The sequence below is a fragment of the Odocoileus virginianus genome, chromosome 5 (assembly GCF_023699985.2).
Source record: "Odocoileus virginianus isolate 20LAN1187 ecotype Illinois chromosome 5, Ovbor_1.2, whole genome shotgun sequence".
Taxonomy (NCBI): domain Eukaryota; kingdom Metazoa; phylum Chordata; class Mammalia; order Artiodactyla; family Cervidae; genus Odocoileus; species Odocoileus virginianus.
The window spans coordinates 81,481,142-81,503,115 of NC_069678.1; the positions used below are offsets into that span (position 1 = coordinate 81,481,142).

The 21,974-nt window shown below is 36.3% G+C and overlaps 2 protein-coding genes across 2 annotated transcripts in view; both read left to right on the forward strand.

Annotated features, from left to right (window-relative positions):
• ZSWIM5 (zinc finger SWIM-type containing 5) overlaps positions 1 to 21,974 on the forward strand; it is a 166,921-nt gene that overhangs the window by 59,058 nt on the left and 85,889 nt on the right. The window lies entirely within an intron of this gene.
• LOC110139512 (small ribosomal subunit protein uS8-like) lies at positions 1,232 to 1,658 on the forward strand. The gene has a single exon (XM_070467168.1). It carries the CDS (start codon positions 1,232 to 1,234, stop codon positions 1,622 to 1,624), a length of 393 nt encoding a protein of 130 aa, XP_070323269.1. The 3' UTR covers positions 1,625 to 1,658.

Sequence of the window (21,974 nt, forward strand, 5' to 3'; positions counted from 1 at the left end):
CCTGCATACAGGTTTCTCAAGAGGCAGGTCAGGTGATCTGGTATTCCTATCTCCTTCAGAATTTTCCACAGTTTATTGTGATCCACACAGTCAAAGGCTTTGGCATAGTCAATAAAGCAGAAAAAGATGTTTTTCTGGAACTCTCTTACTCTTTCAATGATTCAGCAGATGTTGGCAATTTGACCTCTGGTTCCTCTGCCTTTTCTAAAACCACCTTGAGCATCTGGAAGTTCTTGGTTCACGTATTGCTGAAGCCTGGCTTGGAGAATTATATCACTTTACTTTTTCATCACCCTGGAAGACTACCTGGTACCCATTAACGTGTTTTCTCCATCCCCTCTAATCTGCTCTTTGTCTCTGTGGATTTGCTTGTTCTGGATATTTCATATAAATGGAATAACACAATATGTGACCTTTTGTGTCTGGTTTCTTTCTCTTAATGTTTTCAAGATTCATCATGTAGCATTCTGTCTCTTTATGGCTGCATAATATTACACTGGGCATCCGTAGTAGCTCAGTTGGTAAAGAATCTGTCTGCAATGCAGGAGATGCCGGTTTAATTCCTGGGTCAGAAAGATCTGTTGGAGAAGGAACAGGCTACCCACTCCAGTATTCTTGGGCTTCCCTGATGTCTCAACTGGTAAAGAATCCGCCTGCAGTGCAGGAGACCTGGGTTCAGTCCTTGGGTTGGGAAGATCCCCTGGAGAAGGGAACAGCTACCCACTCCAGTATTCTGGCCTGGAGAATTCCATGAACTGTACAGTCCATGGGGTCACAAAGAGTCAGTGTTGTTTTCACTCTGGCTCCATCTCTTCATTCTCTCTGGAGTTATTTCTCCACTCTTCTCCAGTAGTATATTGGAAAATTCTTAAAGAGGGGGAGTACCAGACCACCTTACCTGCCTCCAGAGAAATCTGGAGGTCAAGAAGCAACAGTTAGAACTGGACATGGAACAACAGACTGGTTCCAAATTGGGAAAGGAGTATGTCAAGGCTGTATATTGTCACCCTGCTTATTTAACTTACATGCAGAATACATCATGCAAAATGCCGGGCTGGATGAAGGTCAGGCTGAAATCAAGATTGCCGGGGGAAATATCAATAACCTCAGATATGCAGATAACACCACCCTTATGGCAGAAAGCAAAGAGGAACTGAAGAGTCTCTTGATGAAAGTGAAAAAGGAGAGTGAAAAAGCTGGCTTAGCTCTTTCTGCCATCTTTCTGTGCTGAATGGTGCACATGAATGTCCTGGCTGATGCTCTCAAGAGTATCAAGAATGCCGAAAAGAGAGGCAAATGCCAGGTCCTTATTAGGCCGTGCTCCAAAGTCATCATCAGGTTTCTAACTGTGATGATGAAGCATGGTTATACTAGTGAATTTGAAATCATTGATGATCACAGAGCTAGGAATGTTGTTGTGAACCTCACAGGCAGGCTAAATAAGTGTGGAGTGATCAGCCCCAAATTCGATGTGCAATTCAAAGATCTAGAAAAATGGCAGAATAACCTGCTCCCATCCTGTCAGTTTGGTTTCATTGTACTGACAACCTCAGCTGGCATCATGGACAGTGAAGAAGCAAGACGAAAACATACAGGAGGGAGAATCCTTGGGTTCTTTTTCTAGGGATGTAATACATACAAATAAAATGCCTCAGAGGGGGGGAAGAAAAAAAGCTGGCTTAAAACTCAGCATTCAAAAAACTAATATCGTGGCATCTGGTCCCATTACTTCATGGCAAATAGATGGGGTGACATTGGAAACAGTGACAAGCTTTATTTTCTTGGGCTCCAAAATCACTGCAGCCATGAAATTAAAAGACGCTTACTCCTTGGAAGAAAAGCTATGACCAACTTAGACAGCATATTAAAAAGCAGAGACATTACTTTGCTGATCCAGGTCCATCTAGTCAAAGCTATGGTTTTTCCAGTGGTCATGTATGGATATGAGAATTGGACCATAAGGAAAGCTGAGTGCCGAAGAATTGATGCTTTTGAACTGTGGTGTTGGAGAAGACCCTTGAGAGTCCCTTGGACTGCAAGGAGATCTAACCAGTCCATCCTAAAGGAAATCAGTCCTGAATATTCATTAGAAGGACTGATGCTGAATCTGAAGCTCCAACACTTTGGCCAACTGATGCAAAGAACTGACACAACTCAGCTACTGAAAACAATTGTTAAAAACACAATAATCTATAAGAACTTACTGAAAGCTAATACTACTTTATTAGGCTTAATGATAAAAGTCATCAACTGAATATACAATTTATTTTAAATCTTTATGGAACTACCATACAAGGTATATATAAACACTCTACTGTTGTTAAATTTATGATTTATTGGTGAAAGTAATTGTACATATTGGCACATATTACACAGCAATATCTATATGAGATTGATCACACTGCTACTGCTGCTAAGTCACTTCAGTCGTGTCCAACTCTGTGTGACCCCATCCCTGGGATTCTCCAGGCAAGAACACTGGAGTGGGTTGCCATTTCCTTCTCCAGTGCAGAAAAGTGAAAAGTGAAAGTGAAGTCGCTCAGTCATGTCCGACTCTTCGCGACCCCATGGACTGCAGCCTACCAGGCTCCTTCATCCATGGAATTTTCCAGGCAAGAGTACTGGAGTGGGGTGCCATTGCCTTCTCCGAGATTGATCATATAGCCTTTTAAAACCTTCCTAACAAAGTATATTAAGGTAACCAAATTAAATCAAGACTTTAAGAATGAAAGAACATAAAAAACAGTATTATACAAATTAAGTCTTACTTTCATTTATTTATAACAGGTGCATCATCCAGGACACTCACATGAGAGTACAGAAAATAGAGTTAAATATTTGTTTATATTGGAAAATGACACATATCTTTGTAATAAATCTGTTTCAAGTTTATAACATTCTTTACAAAACAGTATTTTGTTCACTTTCCCACATACATCATGTTAAAGCACAAATTGATATAATAACTTTTAGGCTATCCTAGAAAAGCTCCCATAAAGAAGATATATAAATGACCAATAAGCTCATAAAAAGACAACCATTAACAAAATGTAAATCAAAACCACAGTGAGATACCACTTCATACCACTATGATGATTATAATCAAAACAATGAATGATAACAAGTGCTGAGAGGACCTGGAAAAATAGGAACTCCTGTACATTGTTGGGAATATAAAATGTTAGAGCAGCTATAGAAAACAATTTGTCAGTTCCTTAAAAGTTGAAAACAGAATTACTGTATGAACCAGCAATTCCACTCCTCCGCATACACCCAGGAGAAATGAAAATACATGTCTACCCAGAAACTTGTACAAAAATGTTTATATATCAGTATTATTCATAATGGCTGAAAGGTGGAAACAACTCAGTGTCCACCAACTAATGAATTGTGGTATATCGATACAATATAATATTCGGTTCAGTTCAGTTGCTCAGTTGCATCCAATTCTTTGCAACCCCATGGACTGCAGCACGCCAGGCCTCTCTGTCTATCACCAACTCCCGGGGCTTGCTCAAACTCATGTCTATCAAGTCGGTGAGGCTATCCAACCATCTTATGCTCTGTCATCCCCTTCTCCTCCTGCCTTCACTCTTTCCCAGTATCAGGGTCTTTTCCAATGAATTATGTATTTTGTTATGTATTTTAACAGTTACATATTTTGAAGAGTTTATTTTCTTGAGCATCTGTGACCTTGAAGTATGTTGATATAAATTGAAAGGAGGAAAAAAATTAGTATAAATATTATAAGACAAGTACTACAGATATTATAAGGAAAATTGTCTATTTGGTGTATTATAAAAGGTTTCAATATCTATCTTTGAGAAGGGGTCTGCTGAATATCACCTATCCAAGGGAGGCTATCACTATATATCGCTTTGTCTGCTTCCTTTTAGAAAAACCTCATGATGCTCTAGGATATGCAGTTAGCAAAGCTTTGGGTCTCACAAAAGCCTGAATACATCTTTGATTGGTTATATATTAAAGGAAATAGCCCACAGCATGGTGCCAGACAAGTGTAGAGCCCAACCAATTTGATCCTTAAGCAGGGAGAAGAGTTCTATTCATCATTAAGAGGTTAGATCATAAAATGTTGTAATTATTTCAGCCTCAATTGGTTTAAAGCTTTTTTTTTTCCCCGTAAAACTTCTCTTCAAATTTTGAGGCAAGAAGACAGTTTTCATTTTGATGACCTTTTGCATTGTGTTTTTCTTCAAGTCCTCCCACCCTGCCCTGTGGCCTACTCTGTTTGCTGTTCAAATCTGAATCATAATGTGCATCTGCAGGGATTGGAATCATGTGACTGACTGAAGTGTCTCTTGTCATTTATTAACATTCTTTGAATATCTAATTTTGACATATTATTTGGCTGTGTCATGAAGAAATTTGCTCCTGCTCTTGACTGTTTCAGAGGTGGGTGCATATGAAAAATTATTATTTTTTTCTCTTTCATCTCTACACAGTTATTTTTGTTTTTGTTTTTTAGTTACAAAATGGAACAAAGAATGACAGCCACATTGGGCCTTGACAGGGATCCTTTTACTTGAAGGGCCACTCCTGTAATGAATGATTTTTATTCAAGTGAATATTCATATATTTCTCTGACTCTAATTTGTATGAAATGACAGCCTGCAGACCATTTTATTTGATTACAGTCCTTTCACCTTCATTATCTTTTATGTCTATTTAAACTCTGGACTTGCCATATCCATCTTGACCCTCCCCCACATCTCTCTGTTTGTATTTTCTTTCATTGCAATTTTCCTCTTTTCTCTTCTGTGAGCATTCACAGATTGTTTTTGGAGTTCATTAAAAAGAGAGTGTGTTGTCTGGGTAGAAAATTACATTTGCATGCTTGAGAGAGGCCTAAGGGTTTTTGTGGGGTTTGGCAAGGATCCTGGCTTTTTTTCCTTTTCAGAGAGAAGAATGAGGAAAGGGAGTAATAATAAGGGATTTTTGGAAAGGAGAAAAGTAAGAGTTGTTGAGGTGATTTCTTTCTTCATTTTTGCCTTCCCATAGTATATGCATCTAGCTGATTTTCATTTTTTTTCCTGCATGTATAAACCACTTGACTAACAATGGGAGAGATTAGAGACTTTTCTTAGAACTATTTTTGAATGCACAGTAGAGTTCTGCAAAGCAGAAACCTCTCTTACGGTGATAATTGTACATTTTCTAGTGAACATGGCAAGTTGCAGTATGTATACATATACATTTTTCTCCTTTGTGGTAACTGGAGGGGGTTTTATATGGGAAAATTGTTTCTTAAATTAATATGACATTTCATTTAAACTGGTATTAACATAGAACTCTAGTTATGTTTTGAATTAGGATTCCACACTTTCAAAATTTAAGTTTTGAGGTATAATATTTAGCCCTTTTTGAAGGTGATAATGTTTTTCCTTTTTTATTAAAAATGATATCATTTGTTATTTAGAACTTGTCATTTGTGCCCATTGGGACATTAGGGAAACCGTGGAACATTTATAATAAAAGGGGTATATTTTATAGCAGTGATAACTTAGAAGAATTTGGCTAAGTTCAGAGTTAATACAAAAAATGTGGGTTGTAGACATAGGACCAAGGGTCATGTGGGTCAGGATTGATCAGGAAAATCAGGGAGTTGTTTTGTGCTGTGTTGGATATTCATAGGAAAATAAGTTGATTATTATAGAGCAGCCCATAGAGTTGAATCTTTTTAAAAAAAAAGTCTGACTGACTTATTATGTACTATAAATCCATTCAGCAAATTTTTTAAATTTAATACTGACTCTGTTCATAGGAACTAGGACTAAAAAAATGAGTAAGATATAATAGTTGTCCTCAAGAAACTTATAATCACCATGACTATGTATATTTGCAACTGTGTTTGTATTTTGTCTGTAAAGTCTAGAAACATAGATACTTTTATTTTATACTTATATATGTTTTTAAGATCTAAGTACAAAGGAATTATACTCCAATTAAAAAAGATCCAAGAAGTCCTTGATGAAAGGTATATTTGCCTATGTTTTCAGATTTTATCTTTACCATATGGAATGTGTGTATGTATGTAAACAATTAGTTACAGTGTAAGTGCTGAAAAAAAACTATATGCAAAATAATTTGGACTACGTCCACTTTTCATTCTCTACTGGATATTCACATTAGCCTATAAGGATTTCCCCAGTGGCTCAGCGATTAAGAACCTGCCTGCGATGCAGGAGACACAGAAGAAGGGAGTTTGATCCCTGGGTCAGGAAGATCCCTGGAGGAGGGTATGGCAACCCACTCCAGTATTCTTGCTGGGAAAATCGCATGGACAGAGGAGCTTGATGGGCTACAGTCCATGGGGTCACACAGAGTCAGACACAGCTGAAGCAACTGAGCACACACACATCAGCATATAAACATACTTTTATTTCTTGATTCTTAAAAAAGTTATCTTTTCTTAACTCTACTAACTTCTGTCAGCTGTTGTTCCATTTCTTTCCTATGCTCTGTACTTGTTAACTCTAATTTCCCTCCTCCCATTTTCTCTTAAACCTATTTCAGCCAGTGTTGACCATCCTATTCCAATTGTATTCTCATCAGAGTCACTGATGACCTCTACGTTACTAATTGTCATTTCTCAGTCCTTGTCTAACTTGATTATCAGTAATATTTGACTGATATCAAATATTATGATATCAAATATCATCCTTGACTGATATTCTTCACAAAGTTTCCAAGATACTCTGCTCTCTTAGTTGAAATTTCTCCTTTGTTGTTCGGTTGCTAAGTCATGTCCAACTCTTTGCCACCCCACGGATTGCAACACTCCAGGCTTCCCAGTGCTTCACTATCTCCTGAAATTTGCTCAAACTTAATGTCCACTGAATCAGTGATGCCATCCAACCATCTCATCCTTTGTCATCCCCTTTCTTCTACCTCGTTGGTATTTCCTTCTCTGTCTCTTTTGCTTGTTTTTCTTCTCTTTTGTCCCTCAACTTTAAAAAGTGGTTTTTTTAAAAAAAATCACACTGTAAAAAACAAACTATTCTTATCTTTTGGTGTGTACAGTTCTATGAATTTTAACACATGTATCAGTTCAGTTTAGTCACTCAGTTGTGTCCGACTCTTTGCAGCCCCATGTACTGCAGCACGCCAGGCTTCCCTGTCCATCACCAACTCCTGGAACTTGCTCAATCTCATGTCCATTGAGTTGGCAATGCCATCCAACCACCTCATCTTCTGTTGTCCCCTTCTCCTGCCTTCAGTCTTTTCCAGCAGCAGGGTCTTTTCTGATGAGAAGAGTCAGTTCTTCACATCAAGTGGCTAATGTATTGGAGTTTTAGCTTCAGCATCAGTCCTTCCAATAAATAGTCAGGGCTGATTTTTTAAGGATTGACTGGTTTGATCTCCTTGCAGTCCAAAGGACTCTCAAGAGTCTTCTCCAACACCACACTTCAAAGCATCAATTCTTCAGCCCTCAGTTTTCTCTGTAGTCCAACTCTCACATCCATACACGACTACTGGAAAAACCATAGCTTTGACTAGACGGACCCTTGTTGGCAAAGTAATGTTTCTGCTTTTTAATACACTGTCTAGGTTTGTCACAGCTTTTCTTCCAAGGAACAAGCATATAGATGTATGCACATGTATAGATTTGTGTAATCAGTACCATAATCAGGATACAGAATAATTCTATCACCCTGAAAATATGCCTTACATCATCTCTTTATAGTCAAACCTTTATCGCCTGGAAACCATTGCTGTTCTCCATCATTATACTTTCGTCTTTTAGAAATGTCATATGAATGGAACTATACAGTATGTAACTTTTCTAGGCTGGCTTCTTTTACTCAGCATAATATCTTTGATATTCCTCTAAATTATTGCATGTATCTTTTGTTTCTTCCTTCTTACTGCTGAGTAATATTGTTTGTATGGATGTACCAGAAATTGTTTATCCATTCACCTGGTATAAAGGACATTTAAATAGTTTTCCAGTTTGAGTTGTTTTGGGCAACTATGAACAGATCTGCTGTAAACACTGATAATCAGGTTTTGTATAATGTAAGTTTTCATTCTCCAGGGAGAAATCCCAGGAGAGGGATTTCTGGGTTTATCAGAAACTGCCAGATGCTCTTCCAGAATGCTTGTACCATTTTGCATTCCTACCTTCAATGAATGAAAGTCCCAGTTCTGCATCCTTACCAACACTTGGTATTGTCAATTTTAAAATTTTCTTGTTTTGTTTTTGTTTGTTGTTTTGTCTTGTCATTATTTTAATTTTATCCATTCTCAAAAGTATATATCATAAGTGTTATTGTTTTAATTTGCAGTTCTCTAAGGGCTAATGATGTTGAACATCTTTTCATGTGCCTACTTGTAATTTACATGTTTTCTTTGGAGATGTGTCCAAATCTTTTGCCTAGTTTTAAATCAGACTCTTTGTTTTCTTAATTTGAGTTTTGAGAGTTCACTGTGTATTCTGGATACAAGTCCTTTATTGGATATGTGCTTTGCAGATATCACCTCCCAATCTCTTGCTTGTTTTTTTCATCCTTTTAACAGTATCTCTGGTAGAGCAAAGGTTTTTAATATTAATGAAGTCTAACTTATCAGCTTTTTCTTTTGTGGATTGTGCTTTTGCTGACATGTCTAAAAACTCCTTAATATACAGTGGCTAAACAATAAGGTCCTACTGTAAACACAGGGATCTATATTCAATGTCCTGGGATAAACCATAATGGAAAAGAATATTAAAAAGAATGGATATATGTGTATAACTGAGTCACTTTGCTGTACAGAAGAAATTAACATAACATTGTAAATCAACTGTACTTCAGTAAAGAAATAAGTTGGGAAAAATAAAAAAGCTTTTGCCTAACCCCAGGTCACAAAGACTTTCTGCCATGTCTTATTCTAAACATTTTCTGTTTTTACATTTTTCCATTCAGTCTGTGATCCGTTTTGAGTTAATTCTATACAAAATATGAGATTTAGATTACTTTTTTAATTGCATATAGATGTTCAGTGTCCAACCCTGTATGTTGAAAAGACTGAATTACTTTTGAATCTTCACCAAAAATCAGTTGGTAATATTTGCATAAGTCTATTTCAAGACTCTGTTCTCTCTCATTGATTTAGGTGTCAATCCTTTTACTGTTACTACACAGACTTTATTATTATAGCTTTATAGTAAGTCTTGAAATCAGTGTGATTCTTCTAACTTTATTCTTATCTTTTAGAATTATTTTAAACTATTCCAGTTCCTTTTAGAATTAATATATATATTTTAAAAGTTTTTGCTGGTATTTTGAGTTTTATTATATTAAGCCTATATAACCTGTATATACAAGCCTATAATACAAGTCAAAATATCAGCGAAAGAATTTTTTTGGTGGCTCAGTGGTAAAGAGTCTGTCTTTACCACTTTAGTAAAGTGGTAAAGAATCTGTCTTTACCAAAGCAGCATACCTGAGTTCAGTCCCTGGGTCTAGAAGATGCCCTGGAGAAGTAAATGGCAACCCACTCCAGTATTCTTGCCTGCAGAAGTAGGAGGAGGAGGACAGAGGAAACTGACGGGCTACAGACCATGGGATCACAGAGTCGACCACGACTCAGCGACTAAACAAAGAGCAGCAGCAAGCCTATATATCAGTTTTGGAAAAATTGAAATCTTTACTTTGTTGCATATTTAATCTATAAACACAATATCTCTATTTATTTAGATTTTCCTGGATTTCTTCCATCACTCTTTATAGTTTTCAGCATAGATTCTGTAAATGAAAAAAAAAAAAAAAGATTCTGTAAATGTTTTGTTAGGCTTATACACCTATTTTAAAGTTATTATAATTGGATATTTTTGAACAACAACAAGGAAAATTTTCAATCTTTTGGCAAGTTTGAAAATAGAAAAACAAATAGAAAAAATATCAATAAAGCCAAAAGCTGGTTCTCTGGTATTAAGGCCAAACAAAATCAGAGAAAGGAAGGAAGGATGGAAGGAAGTTCAGTCGCTCAGTCGTGTCCGACTCTTTGTGACCCCATGAACTGCAGCACGCCAGGCCTCCCTGTCCATCACTAACTCCCAGAGTCCACCCAAACCCATGTCCATTGAGTTGGTGATGCCATCTAAGCATCTCATCCTCTGTCGTCCCCTTCTCCTCCTGCCCTCAATCTTTCCCAGCATCAGAGTCTTCCAATGAGTCAGCTCTTCACATCAGGTGGCCAAAGTATTGGAGTTTCAGCTTCAACATCAGTCCTTCCAATGAACACCCAGGACTGATTTCCTTTAGGATGGACTGGTTGGATATCCTTGCAGTCCAAGGGACTCTCAAGAGTCTTCTCCAACACCACACTTCAAAGCATCAATTCTTCAGCCCTCAGTTTTCTCTGTAGTCCAACTCTCACATCCATACATGACCACAGGAAAAACCATAGCCTTGACCAGATGGACCTTTGTTGGCAAAGTAATGTCTCTGCTTTTTAATAAGGTAAGAAAAAAGAAAATGACATGATTGTTGATATAGAAACTCCCAAGGAATTTACAAAAACTTTCCTTTTTTTTTCAAGTTATTAAAATGGAATATTTTTAAAAATTTTAATTTTCATTTGTACATTCCTGGTATAAAGAAATCTGATTGATTTTTGTATGCTGTATCCAGGATTTTTATACCTGTATCCAATTCCTTGCTAAATGCACTTAGTGTTAGAAATTTTTTTGTAAATTCTTTGGAAGTTTCTATATAAATAACCATGTCTTCTTTTTTCTTACCTTCCTGCCTTCCTTCCTTTCTCTGATTTTGTTTGACCTTAGTACCAGAGAACCAGCTTTTGGCTCTACTGATTTTTCTGTGTTGTTTTTCTATTTTCAAACTTGCCAAGAGATTGGAAATTTTCCTTGCTGTTATTATTCAGTCACTAAGTTGTGTCTGACTCTTTGTGACCCCATGAACTGCAGCATGCCAGGCTTCCCTGCCCTTCACTATCTCCCGAAGTTTGCTCAAACTCATGTCCATTTAGTCAATGATCAATGGTCTGTCTAGCCATCTCATCCTCTGCTGCCCTCTTCCCCTTTTGCCTTCAATCTTTCCCAGCATCTTCAATCTTTCCAGTGAGTCAGCTCTTTGCATCAAGTCGTCAAAGTATTGGAGCTTCAGTTTCAGCCTCAGTCCTTCCAACGAATACTTTAGGGTTGATGGGTTTGATCTCTTTGCTGTCCAGAGGATTCTCAAGAGTCTTCTTCAGCACCACAATTCAGAAATATCAATTCTTTGGCACTCAGCTTTCTTTATAGTCCAACTCTCACTTCCATACATGACTACTGGAAATTTTCCCTATCTTTCTGTTATTTATTTCTAATTTAATCTATCATGATCCATTTCCCTACACCCTGCCCCAGGCAACCACCAGTCTGGTATCTTTGAGTTTGGTTTCATTTAGATTCCACATATAATCATGCAGTGTTTCTTTTCCCCTGAGTTATTTACTTAGCATAATGCCTTCAACCTCCATCTGCCATTGTCACAAATGGCAGAATTTCCTTTTTTCGTGACTGAATAATATGCCACTGTGTGTGTGTGTGTTGTGTGTGAGTGTGTGTGTCTCACATCTGTATCCATTCATCTATTAACAGACAGTTATGCCAGTGTTTTGGCTATTGTGAGTAGTGCTACGATAAACATTGGAGCTATCTTTGAAATAGTGGTTTCATCTATTTTATATGTATACCCAGAAGTGGAATTGCTGAATCATATGGTAGTTCTTTCTTTAACTTTTTGAGGAACTTCTGTACTATTTCCATAGGTGGCTGTACCAACTTATATTCCCACCAGCCGTACACAAAAGTTCCTTCTTCTCTCCATCCTCACCAGCACTTGTTATTTCCTATCTCTTTGATAATAACCATTCTAACAGGTGGAAGTCATATCTCATTGTGATTTTTATTTGTATTTCCCTGATGATTCATGATACTGAGCACTATTTCATGTACCTGTTGTCCATTTGTATGTCTTCGGGAAAATGTATATTCAGAGCTCTTGCCCATTTTTAAATTGAATTGATTTGTTACTCTTGAGTTGTTTGAGTTCTTAATATATTTAGAGTATTAACCAGATATAAATAATTACCATAATCAATTGTTTCATTATGGATTATAGAATAGTTATTTTTTCTTATTCCATCATTCATTTTATATTTATCAGCTAGCATTCTTCAAAGAGAGTGTTTCCTCAGAAGTGCTGGATAGTTCCTACTAAAACATCGTTGTTAGTGCTAATTTTTTCCTCTTAGCTGAAAAGTTCGGATAAGGACTTTTAAGTAATAAAAAGTTACCTCCAATGGTGGCAAATGAGGTTTTCCTTTTCTTTCTTTTTCCTTTTTTTTTGAAGTATCTCTATGGATACATATATTTTAAAAAATATTTTACAGTCATGGTCATTTTTCTTTTTGATAGTCAAATTGTTATTTATTTGGCTAGTGGAAGTCCTTTCCAGCTTCTTCTTGTCTCCTTTTAACATACTTTTTCTTGGAGTGCATCCTTGATTTCAGGCAATGTAGAATGGCCTAGAAAAAAATTGATACCTTCCCTGCCTAGACCTGAAATACACCGTGGAATGGTTGCTTTCAGTAGTAATTGTTTTTAGAAACAAAAATCTAGGTGCTATATGTGCCTGTTGCCACTGTGACATCATTTTTTCTAGGCCAGTCCTAAAACTGGCCCTGTGTCACTGCTGCTGCTTTTGGTTGGTTAAAGCAAGTCATGAGGCCTTCGCAGATCCAAAGGGAAAAAGAATTGGATGCCTCCTGATAGAGGTGTGACATAGGCACATTGCAGAAAACACATAGGAAGAATTTGGAAAACTATGTTCTACATCTGTGGCTGGACACAAGGGATATCTCCATTCTTTTGGTATTAGAAATAATGCTGAAATCAGTAACCTTATAGATGTTTCATATCATGGGCATTTATGTTCAGATTTCTTCAAGAAAATTAGAGATACCAAGGGAACATCTCATGCAAAGATGGGCACAATAAAGAACAGAAATGTGGACCTAACATAAGCAGAAGATACTAAGAAGAGGTGACAAGGATATGCAGAAGAACTATACAAAAAAGATCTTCATGACCCAGCTAACCACAACGGTGTGATCACGCATCTAGAGCCAGACATCCTGGAGTCAAGTGGGCCTTAGGAAGCATCATTACAAATAAAGCTAGTGGAGGTGATGGAATTCCAATTTCAAATCCTAAACAATGATCTGTTAAATGTGCTGCACTCAATATGCCAGCAAATTTGGAAAACTCAGCAGTGGCCACAGGACTGGAAAAGGTCAGTTTTCATTCCAGTCCCAAAGAAGGGCAATGCCAAAGAATGTTCAGACTACTGCACAATTGCATTCATTTCACATGCTAGCAAGGTGATGCTCAAAATCCTTCAAGATAGGCTTCAGTAGTACATGAACCGAGAACTTTCATATATGCAAGCTGGACTTAGAAAAGGCAGAGGAACCAGAGATCAAATTGCAAACATTTGTTGAATCATAGAAAAAGCAAGAGAATTCCAGAAAACCTTTTACTTCTGTTTCATTGACTATGCTAAAGCCTTTGACAGTGTGGATCACAACAAACAGAAAAATTCTGAAAGAGATGGGAATACCAGACCATTTTGCTTACCTCCTATGAAACCTGTATGTATGTAAAGAAGCAACAGTTAGAACTGGAAATGGAACAACAGACTGGTTCCAAATTGGAAAAGCAGTATGTCAAGGCTGTATATTGTCACCCTGCTTATTTAACTTCTATACAGAGTACATCATGAGAAATGCTGGACTGGATGAAGCACAAGCTGGAATCCAGATTGCCGGGAGAAATATCAATAACCTCATATATGCAGATGACACTACTCTTATGGCAGAAAGTGAAGAGCAACTAAAGAGCCTCTTGATGAAGGTGAAAGAGGAGAATGAAAAAAGCTGGCTTAAAACTCAACATTCAGAAAACAAAGATCATGGCAGCTGGTCCCATCACTTCATGGCTAATAGTTGGGGAAAGATTGGAAACAGTGACAGACTTTATTTTCTTGGGGTCCAAAATCACTGCAGATGGTGATTGCAGCCATGATATTAAAAGACACTTGCTCCTTGGAAGAAAAGCCATGACCAACCTAGACAGCATATTAAAAAGCAGAGACATTACTTTGCCGACAAAGATCTTAATAGTCAAAGCTGTGGTTTTCATTAGTCATGTATAGATGTGACAGTTGGACCATAATGAAGTCTGAGTGCTGAAGAATTGATGCTTTCAAACTGTGATGCTGGAGAAGATCTTGAGAGTCCCTTGGACTGTAAGGAGATCAAACCAGTCAATCCTAAAGGAAATCAGTCCTGAATATTCATTGGAAGGACTGATGCTGAAGCTGAAGCTCCACCTGATGTGAAGAGCTGACTCATTAGAAAAGACCCTGATGCTGGGAAAGATTGAGGGCAGAAGAAGAAGAGGGCATCAGAGGATGAGATGGCTGGATGGCATTACTGATGCAACGAAAATGAACTTGGCAAACTTAGGAAGATGGTGAGGGACAGAGAGGCCTGCCGTGCCACAGTCCATGGGGCCACAAAGAGTTGAACACGACTGGGCAACTGAACAACAACAAAAAACTAGTACAGGAATGCTCATAGCAGTTTTTTCATGTTTGCCAAATTTTGGAAGTGACCAAGATGTTCTTCAGAAGGTGAGTGGATAAATAAACTTTGGTACATCTCAACATTGGAATATTATTCAGCATAAAAATGAAATGAACTATCAAGCCATGAAAAGGCTTGGAGGAATCTTAAAGCAGAGTAATGTCTCTGCTTTTCATCACGCTGTCTAGGTTTGTTATAGCTTTCCTGCCAAGAAGCAAATGTCTTCTGATTTCATGGCTGCAGTCACCATATGCAGTGATTTTAGAGCTCAAGAAGAGGAAATCTGTCACTACTTCCACCTTTTTCCCCCTTTGAAAGTGAAAATGAAAGTCACTCAGTCCTGTCCAGCTCTTTGTGATCCATGGACTACATACAGTCCTTGGAATTCTCCAGGCCATAATACTGGAGTGGGTAGCCTTTCCCTTCTCCAGGGGATCTTCCCAACCCAGGGATTGAACCCAGGTCTCCTGCGTTGCAGGCAGATTCTTCACCAGCTGAGCCACAGGGAAGCCCCTCTCCCCCTCTATTTGCCATGAAATAATAGGGCCAGATGCCATGATCTTAGATTTTTTTTTTTAATATTTAGTTTTAAGCTGGCTCTTTCACTTTCCTCCTTCACCCTCATCAAGAGTCTGAAGTATGTGAGGCATACTTTATTTTAATTTTAAGCAAATGTAGTGCACCAAATTCAACACAAATTAGCAAAAAAGTCAGTATAGTAGAGGTTAGTCATTGTTGGCTCAAAAAATATCCATCAAAATGAGAGTAACTGGAAAAGAATTTGAAAAAGAACATATATATTATTTTATATATACATCAGTTTTATATATAAAACTGAACCAATTTGCTATACAGCAGAAATTAACACAATATTGTAAGTCAACTATACTTGATTTTAAATTTAAAAAAATTTTTTTAATAAATTTTAAAAAAGAGAAAAATGAGAGTAATGAGACTTTTTAGTATAAAGACGATGTGTTTCACAGTTAGTTCTTAATTATACATTCATGGAATGATCATTCAGTGTATGGATTATCCAGGTAATTTGTTTCTAATTTCCTTTCACCTCCCTTCTGTTGATTACTCTTTTCTTATTTTATACCTCCAAAAGAGTTGGGCAGGAAAAGAGACTAGATGAAAATTTTAAAAATAGCATTTTTTTCTGGTTAGCAATTGTATTCAGAAGTAAGAATATTGAAACTAATGACAAACTAATTTTAAAAATTGCTAGTGGTTTTCAGTATTTGCTGCTTTAATACTCAATGCCTAGATTGTTTCTTATTATAGAAAGAGGAGATTGGCATTTCATGTTAGTAAAGGAAGACATCAATGATATTCATTATATATCCTTTATTTTTATAGTTAGAAAATACCAAGGTCATACTGTTCTGAAATTAAAATGGCATGGATTTAAGCAGTTATGAATAACATGATAACTGTTTTTACATATTGCCAATAAATGGAATTTTGATTTTCCTTTTCACCCTCTGTGTACTACTTTAGTTGAAGGTATTGGTAAAAGGTTTCTCTTATTCCTCTATTATCTGCCTAGGAGTTTTACATAAACCTATTTGATAGAGTATTTCATTTGATAGTATCTTACTATCAAAGGAGAAACTCAGAAAAGCACTAATGTCATAATGAAGCTTTGCCCACCTCGATGAAACAGTTTGTATTATATAGATAATTTGTTTTGCTTTTTGCTAATACTGTTACCGCTTAAAATGTTCTTCCTTTAAAAATGTGGCTAGTTTCAAACTTATTAAAAGTAGATCTTTAAAAATGCTAACATTTACTTAGAAATTTCTCTTATAGAGTGTTTGAACTTTAAAAGTAAGATCCCAATAGAGCATTTAAAGAAATACTAACTGAACTTCCCTCTGTGTATTATTCATGTAAAACATGGCTCTGTAGACCCTTATATTATAACCTCTGTCATAACTTTCATATATTTTTGTTTTATTACTGTTATTTTTATTGAATTATAGTTGATTTGCAATGTTGTGGTAGTTTCAGGAATACAGCACAGTGATTCAGTGTCATATATGTATACATACATACATGTGCGTGTGTGCATGCTAAGTTGCCTCAGTCATGTCTGACTTGGGGGGAAGCTGTGCCAGGACTTAGGGGTAGAAGAAGGCACTCCGACTCTGCAGCCCCATGGACTGTAGCCCACCAGGGTCCTCGGCCCATGGAATTTTCCAGGCAAGAACACTGGAGTGGGTTGCCAGTTTCCTTCTCCTGGGGATCTTCCTGACCCATGGATCAAGCCCGCGTCTCTGGTGTCTCCTGCTTTGGCAGGTGGATTCTTCACCACCGTGCTATGTGGGAGGCCCAGAAGAAGGCAGATTTATGAAGTATGATATACCTGTGAGCCATCAAGGTGATGACATCAAGTAGGCAGTTAACTATAAGGATTTCAAGTTTAGAAAAGTGTCCTAAATTATAAATGTAAATAACTATTGTGGAATAGTCAGTATAAACCTAGGGCTTCTATTTAAAACATAAAATTCAGAGCACAGTTGAATAAAACATCTCAGCATACACTTCATCATCAGAAAAACTTTCACTCTTATGATTTAACCTTGGCTTTAATCTGGTTTAATAAGAAGTCTTGCTTTTCTTCTCACTCACAGGGATGAAGAGCTAAGAAAAAGTACTACTCTTAGTTGTTATACTACAGGGTACCCCTAGAGGCTGTTTCTTTTCTGCTACCCTAACTCAGGTTTTGCTTGCTTCCCCTCATCTTTCAGCATCCTGCTCGTTTCCATTTTGAACTAAAAAGAAAGGAAATGATTTTGCTTACATAGGCACTGTTTTCCTGAGATTACCCTTTGCCACTTTTTTCCAGTCTCGAATTCTCTTTTGAATTCTTCTCTGCCGCTTCCTGTCCTTTGAAGGCTGGAACTGTTATAAAAGCTAATTGGCATCAAACACAAAAGATTATTCATTAACTTTTCTCTAAGACCTACAGCTCCTTCCAAGCCTGATTCTAATTTTTTTAAAGGACCCATTTCTTTCTTTTCTTATGAACAGACATTTTAGAATATGTTTGAACAGAACATGCACAATTTTTAAACAACTGCTTTATATGCCGTATTTGGTTTGAAAGTTATTTTCCCATAGAAACAATATTATAAATGGTGGTTTGGTTTCCCCAGCCAACTCCAAAGACTTTTAAACTTGTGTCACAATGGTATTTAATCTATAATTGATAATAGGTATATCCTTGTTTCTTGGGCACAGTGACACATTTCCCATAAATTATTCTAGTACTGCATAGAGACAAGGACTGTACCTACAGGACCTAATTTAACTTCATACACTAGCAGCGTAGAATCATAGACGGTATGAGCTATTTTATGAGGAAGAAAACTAAGAGCCAGGAAAACTAAATGATTTTTCCTCAGTGGCATCTTCTTATTTTACATCACTGAAACTTGCATATGTTGATTCCTTTGTTAGAATTCCATATAACCTCCTTAATATCCATCAAAATTCAGTTCTGTGGAACTTACTCCATCAACCTTTGTCTCCTTGGATATAGTGGGTCACTCCAGTCTCTGTGTTAGTGCCATACATTGTATATAGTTCTTGTAGCACTTGTTAGCTGCAAGTTGTGTGACCTTGTATAACTCACCAAATATCTTTACACTTCAGTTTGTTCACCCATAAAATAATTATCATCATAATACCTCATAGGATTGATATGAAAACAAAATGAGTTAGTATATGTAAACAGCTTATGACAGTGTATGGTGCATAGTAAGTGGATGTAGCTATTACCATAATGCATTGTGATTTTTTAATGAGAATACTTGTCTTACCTACTGAACTCATCAGTTCTTTCTCAAAGTCAGAAATATTATATATTACTCAACTTGTAAGCATTATATAAGTTTTTAATGAAACTTTTTATTTTGTGATGATTGTAAATTGACATACACTTGTAAAAAATAATACAGAGAAATCTGTGTCCTTTACCTAATTTCCCCCAGTAGTAAACCTTGCAAAACAATACTACAATATCACAACCAGGAGATTGATATTGATACAGTCAAAATTCAAAGCATTTCTATTACCACAAGGATCTCACGTATTGTCCTTTTATAGCCACACATTTCTTTCCAGTATCCCTCTCCAAGCAACATCCTTAATCCCTGGCAACCACTGATCTGTTCTCTGTTCTTTTAACTTTATTATTTTAGGAATGTTATATAAAAGGAATAACACAATATATAACTCAGCATAATTTCTTCAACATAATTCTATGAAAATTCATCAAAGTTGTTGCATGTGTTATTTCTAAAATTATTGTTGCATTGTGTTCCACAGTATGGATATGCATGCCAAACATGGCATGGATGCTACATGATATGGATAAATATACTTAAGTTTAACTCTCCATTGAAAGACATCTAAATTATTTTCAGTTCCTAGCTATTATGAATAAAGCTTCTTTGAACATCATGTACAGGTTTTTGTGTAAACATAAGATCTTTTTCATTTAATTCATCTTTTATTTCTCTTTTAGCAAACATCAGATAATATGAACAAAATTGTATTGTTCACTATAGTTACGCACATTCTTTCTTGCTTTATGTGTTATAAACCTACTTAAGCAGATAAAATTCACTGAAGAAATTAGACATATACCAGAATTCTGACATATACTTTTCTAAGTTAGGACAAAAGAAAGCTTATCAAATTTCCCTAAGAGATAAGCATTATACAACAAAATAAATTAGTATATTCTGCTTTTAAGTTAACATCTGCCATTTTTCAGACTTTAATTTTAGGTTACAGCTAAAATAATTTTTATCTCAAGTTTTATGACAAAAGAACAAAAGCTGAAACATGCAAATCCTATTCATAACTGTATTGGCCATTTAAAAAATAAAAAATAATAAAAATTAAAAATATGATCAAGAAAATGCTTCCCTTGTGGCTCAGTCAGTAAAGAGTCTACCTGCAATGCAGGAGACCTGGGTTCGATTCCTGGATCAGGAAGATACCCTGGAGAAGGAATGGCAACCCACTCCAGTATTCTTGCTTGGAGAATCCCATGGACAGAGGAGCCTGGCAGGTTACAGTCTATGGGGTCTCAAGAGTTGGACACAGCTGAGCAGCTAAGCACACACACAGCACACAAGAAAATGCTATTCCTTCTGCTAGAAAAAAATAGCTACCAATAAGTTATTTTAGAATACTTTAAATATAGATGGAATTTACAATAAGTAGATTTTACTGTATCTTGTTTTATTGTTTAATGCTTCTCTTTTAATTTTAAAGTAACAGAACTCCCCCCCAAAAAATCCAAATGTAGGATTACAAAACCAGCAGCCTTCAGAATATATTTTGTTTAGCAGGCAGAATGGTTCTTAATCTTTGGAAGTGTAGTACCTTCATACAGTACTTATTTTCCTCAAGATGACCACAATTCCCCACACTGGCGCCTGCTGAGCATGTAATACTGATACCCTGTTTTTTATATTATAAAACCCAGTTGTTACTGTTGTTTAGTCACTCAGTTGTGTCTGGCTCTTTGTGACACCATGGACAATAGCCCACCAGGCTCCTCTGTTCATAGAATTTTCCAGTCAAGATTACTGGAGAACATAAGCTTTTATTTCCCTAGGATAAATGCCTAGGACTGCAATTGCTGGATCAGGCTTGATATGGTGGTTGCATGTTTAGCTTTTAGAGAAACTACCAAACTGTTTTCTAGCATGCTGTACGATTTTGCAGTCCCACAAGCAACTTAATTGGTGATCTATTTTCTCCACATCCTCACCAGCATTTGGTGATGTTGCTAATTTTTTTTATCCAGTTTGATGAAGTATATAGAGATATCTCATTGCATTTTTCATTTGCATTTCTCTTATAGCATATGATGTTGAACATCTTTTCATGTGCTTATTTGTCCTTTTTGGTGAAATATCTGTTCATGTCTTTTTCTCATTTGTTATTTGGTTTTTTTAACAGTTGAGTTTTAAGAATTCTTTAAAACTATACTCTAAATACTAGTCCTGTTTTGGCTGTATCATTTACAATATTTTCTCCTAATTTGTAGCTTGTCTTTTTATCCTGTTAAAAAGTCCTTTCATAGAGCAAATGTTATAATTTTGATTAAGTCCAGTTTACAGTTTTTTGTTTTATGGATTATCCTAAGAACTCTTTGCCTAGCTATCAATCCTAAAGATTTTTTTTTCTAAACATTTTATAGTTTTGCATTCTGCATTTAAGTTTATGATCCATTTTGCCATTTTGAGTTAATTTTTAATGTGTGAGGTTTAAGTTTATTATTATTATTTTTTGGCTGTGGATATCCAAATGTTTTTTTTGTTGTTGTTAAAAAGACTTTCTTTTGTGAAAAGTGTGATTAGAGCAGTATTGAAGAAAACAAGGTTAATGTACAGAAGTCAGTTTCTTTCCTCTAGACCAGCAATGAGTAATTAGATTGAAATGAAAAATAAAACACTGTTTACATCAGACAAGAAGGAAGGAAAGAAAGACAGACAGACTTAGGCATAAATCTAAGAAAATATGTATAAGACCTACATGAGGAAAATTACAAAACTCTAAAGAAGGAAATAAAAGAAGAACTAAATAAATGAAGAGATATTTCATGTTCATGGATAAGAAAACTCTGACTACAGTTAGGGCTTCCCTAGTGGTACAAAGGAGCCTGGAGGGCTACAGTCCATGGGGTCACAAAGAGTCAGACACAACTGAGTGACTAACACATGCGTGCACACACACACACACACACACACACACACACAAATATAGTTAAGACTCAGTGTAGTTACGATCTTTGTCTAGATTCAGCACAATCCCAGTCAAAATACCAGCAAATTGCTTTGTGGTTATTGACAAACTGTTTCTAAAATTTATGTGGAAAGGCAAAAGATCCAGAAATCTTTTTGAGGTTAAACAAAGCTAAAGAACTGACAGTACCTGACTTTTAAGATATACTATAAAGCTATAGTAATCAAGACAGTTTTATTTTGGCAAAAGAATAGACAGATCAGTGGGACATAATAGGGAACTCAAAAGTACACATATTTCTATGATAGGAATATACGCGACTGAACTTTGACAAAAGAGCAAATTTTGACAAACTATGACAAAAGAGCAAATTTCACAATTTGTATGGAAATACAAAAAGCCTCAAATAGCCAAAGCAATCTTGAGAAAGAAGAATGGAACTGGAGGAATCAACCTGCCTGACTTCAGACTCTACTACAAAGTCACAGTCATCAAGACAGCATGGTACTGGCACAAAGACAGAAATATAGATCAATGGAACAAAA

Bases quoted from the DNA above. Each gene is read 5' to 3' on its own strand.
- LOC110139512 (XM_070467168.1), top strand. From the start codon at position 1,232: ATGGTGCACATGAATGTCCTGGCTGATGCTCTCAAGAGTATCAAGAAT.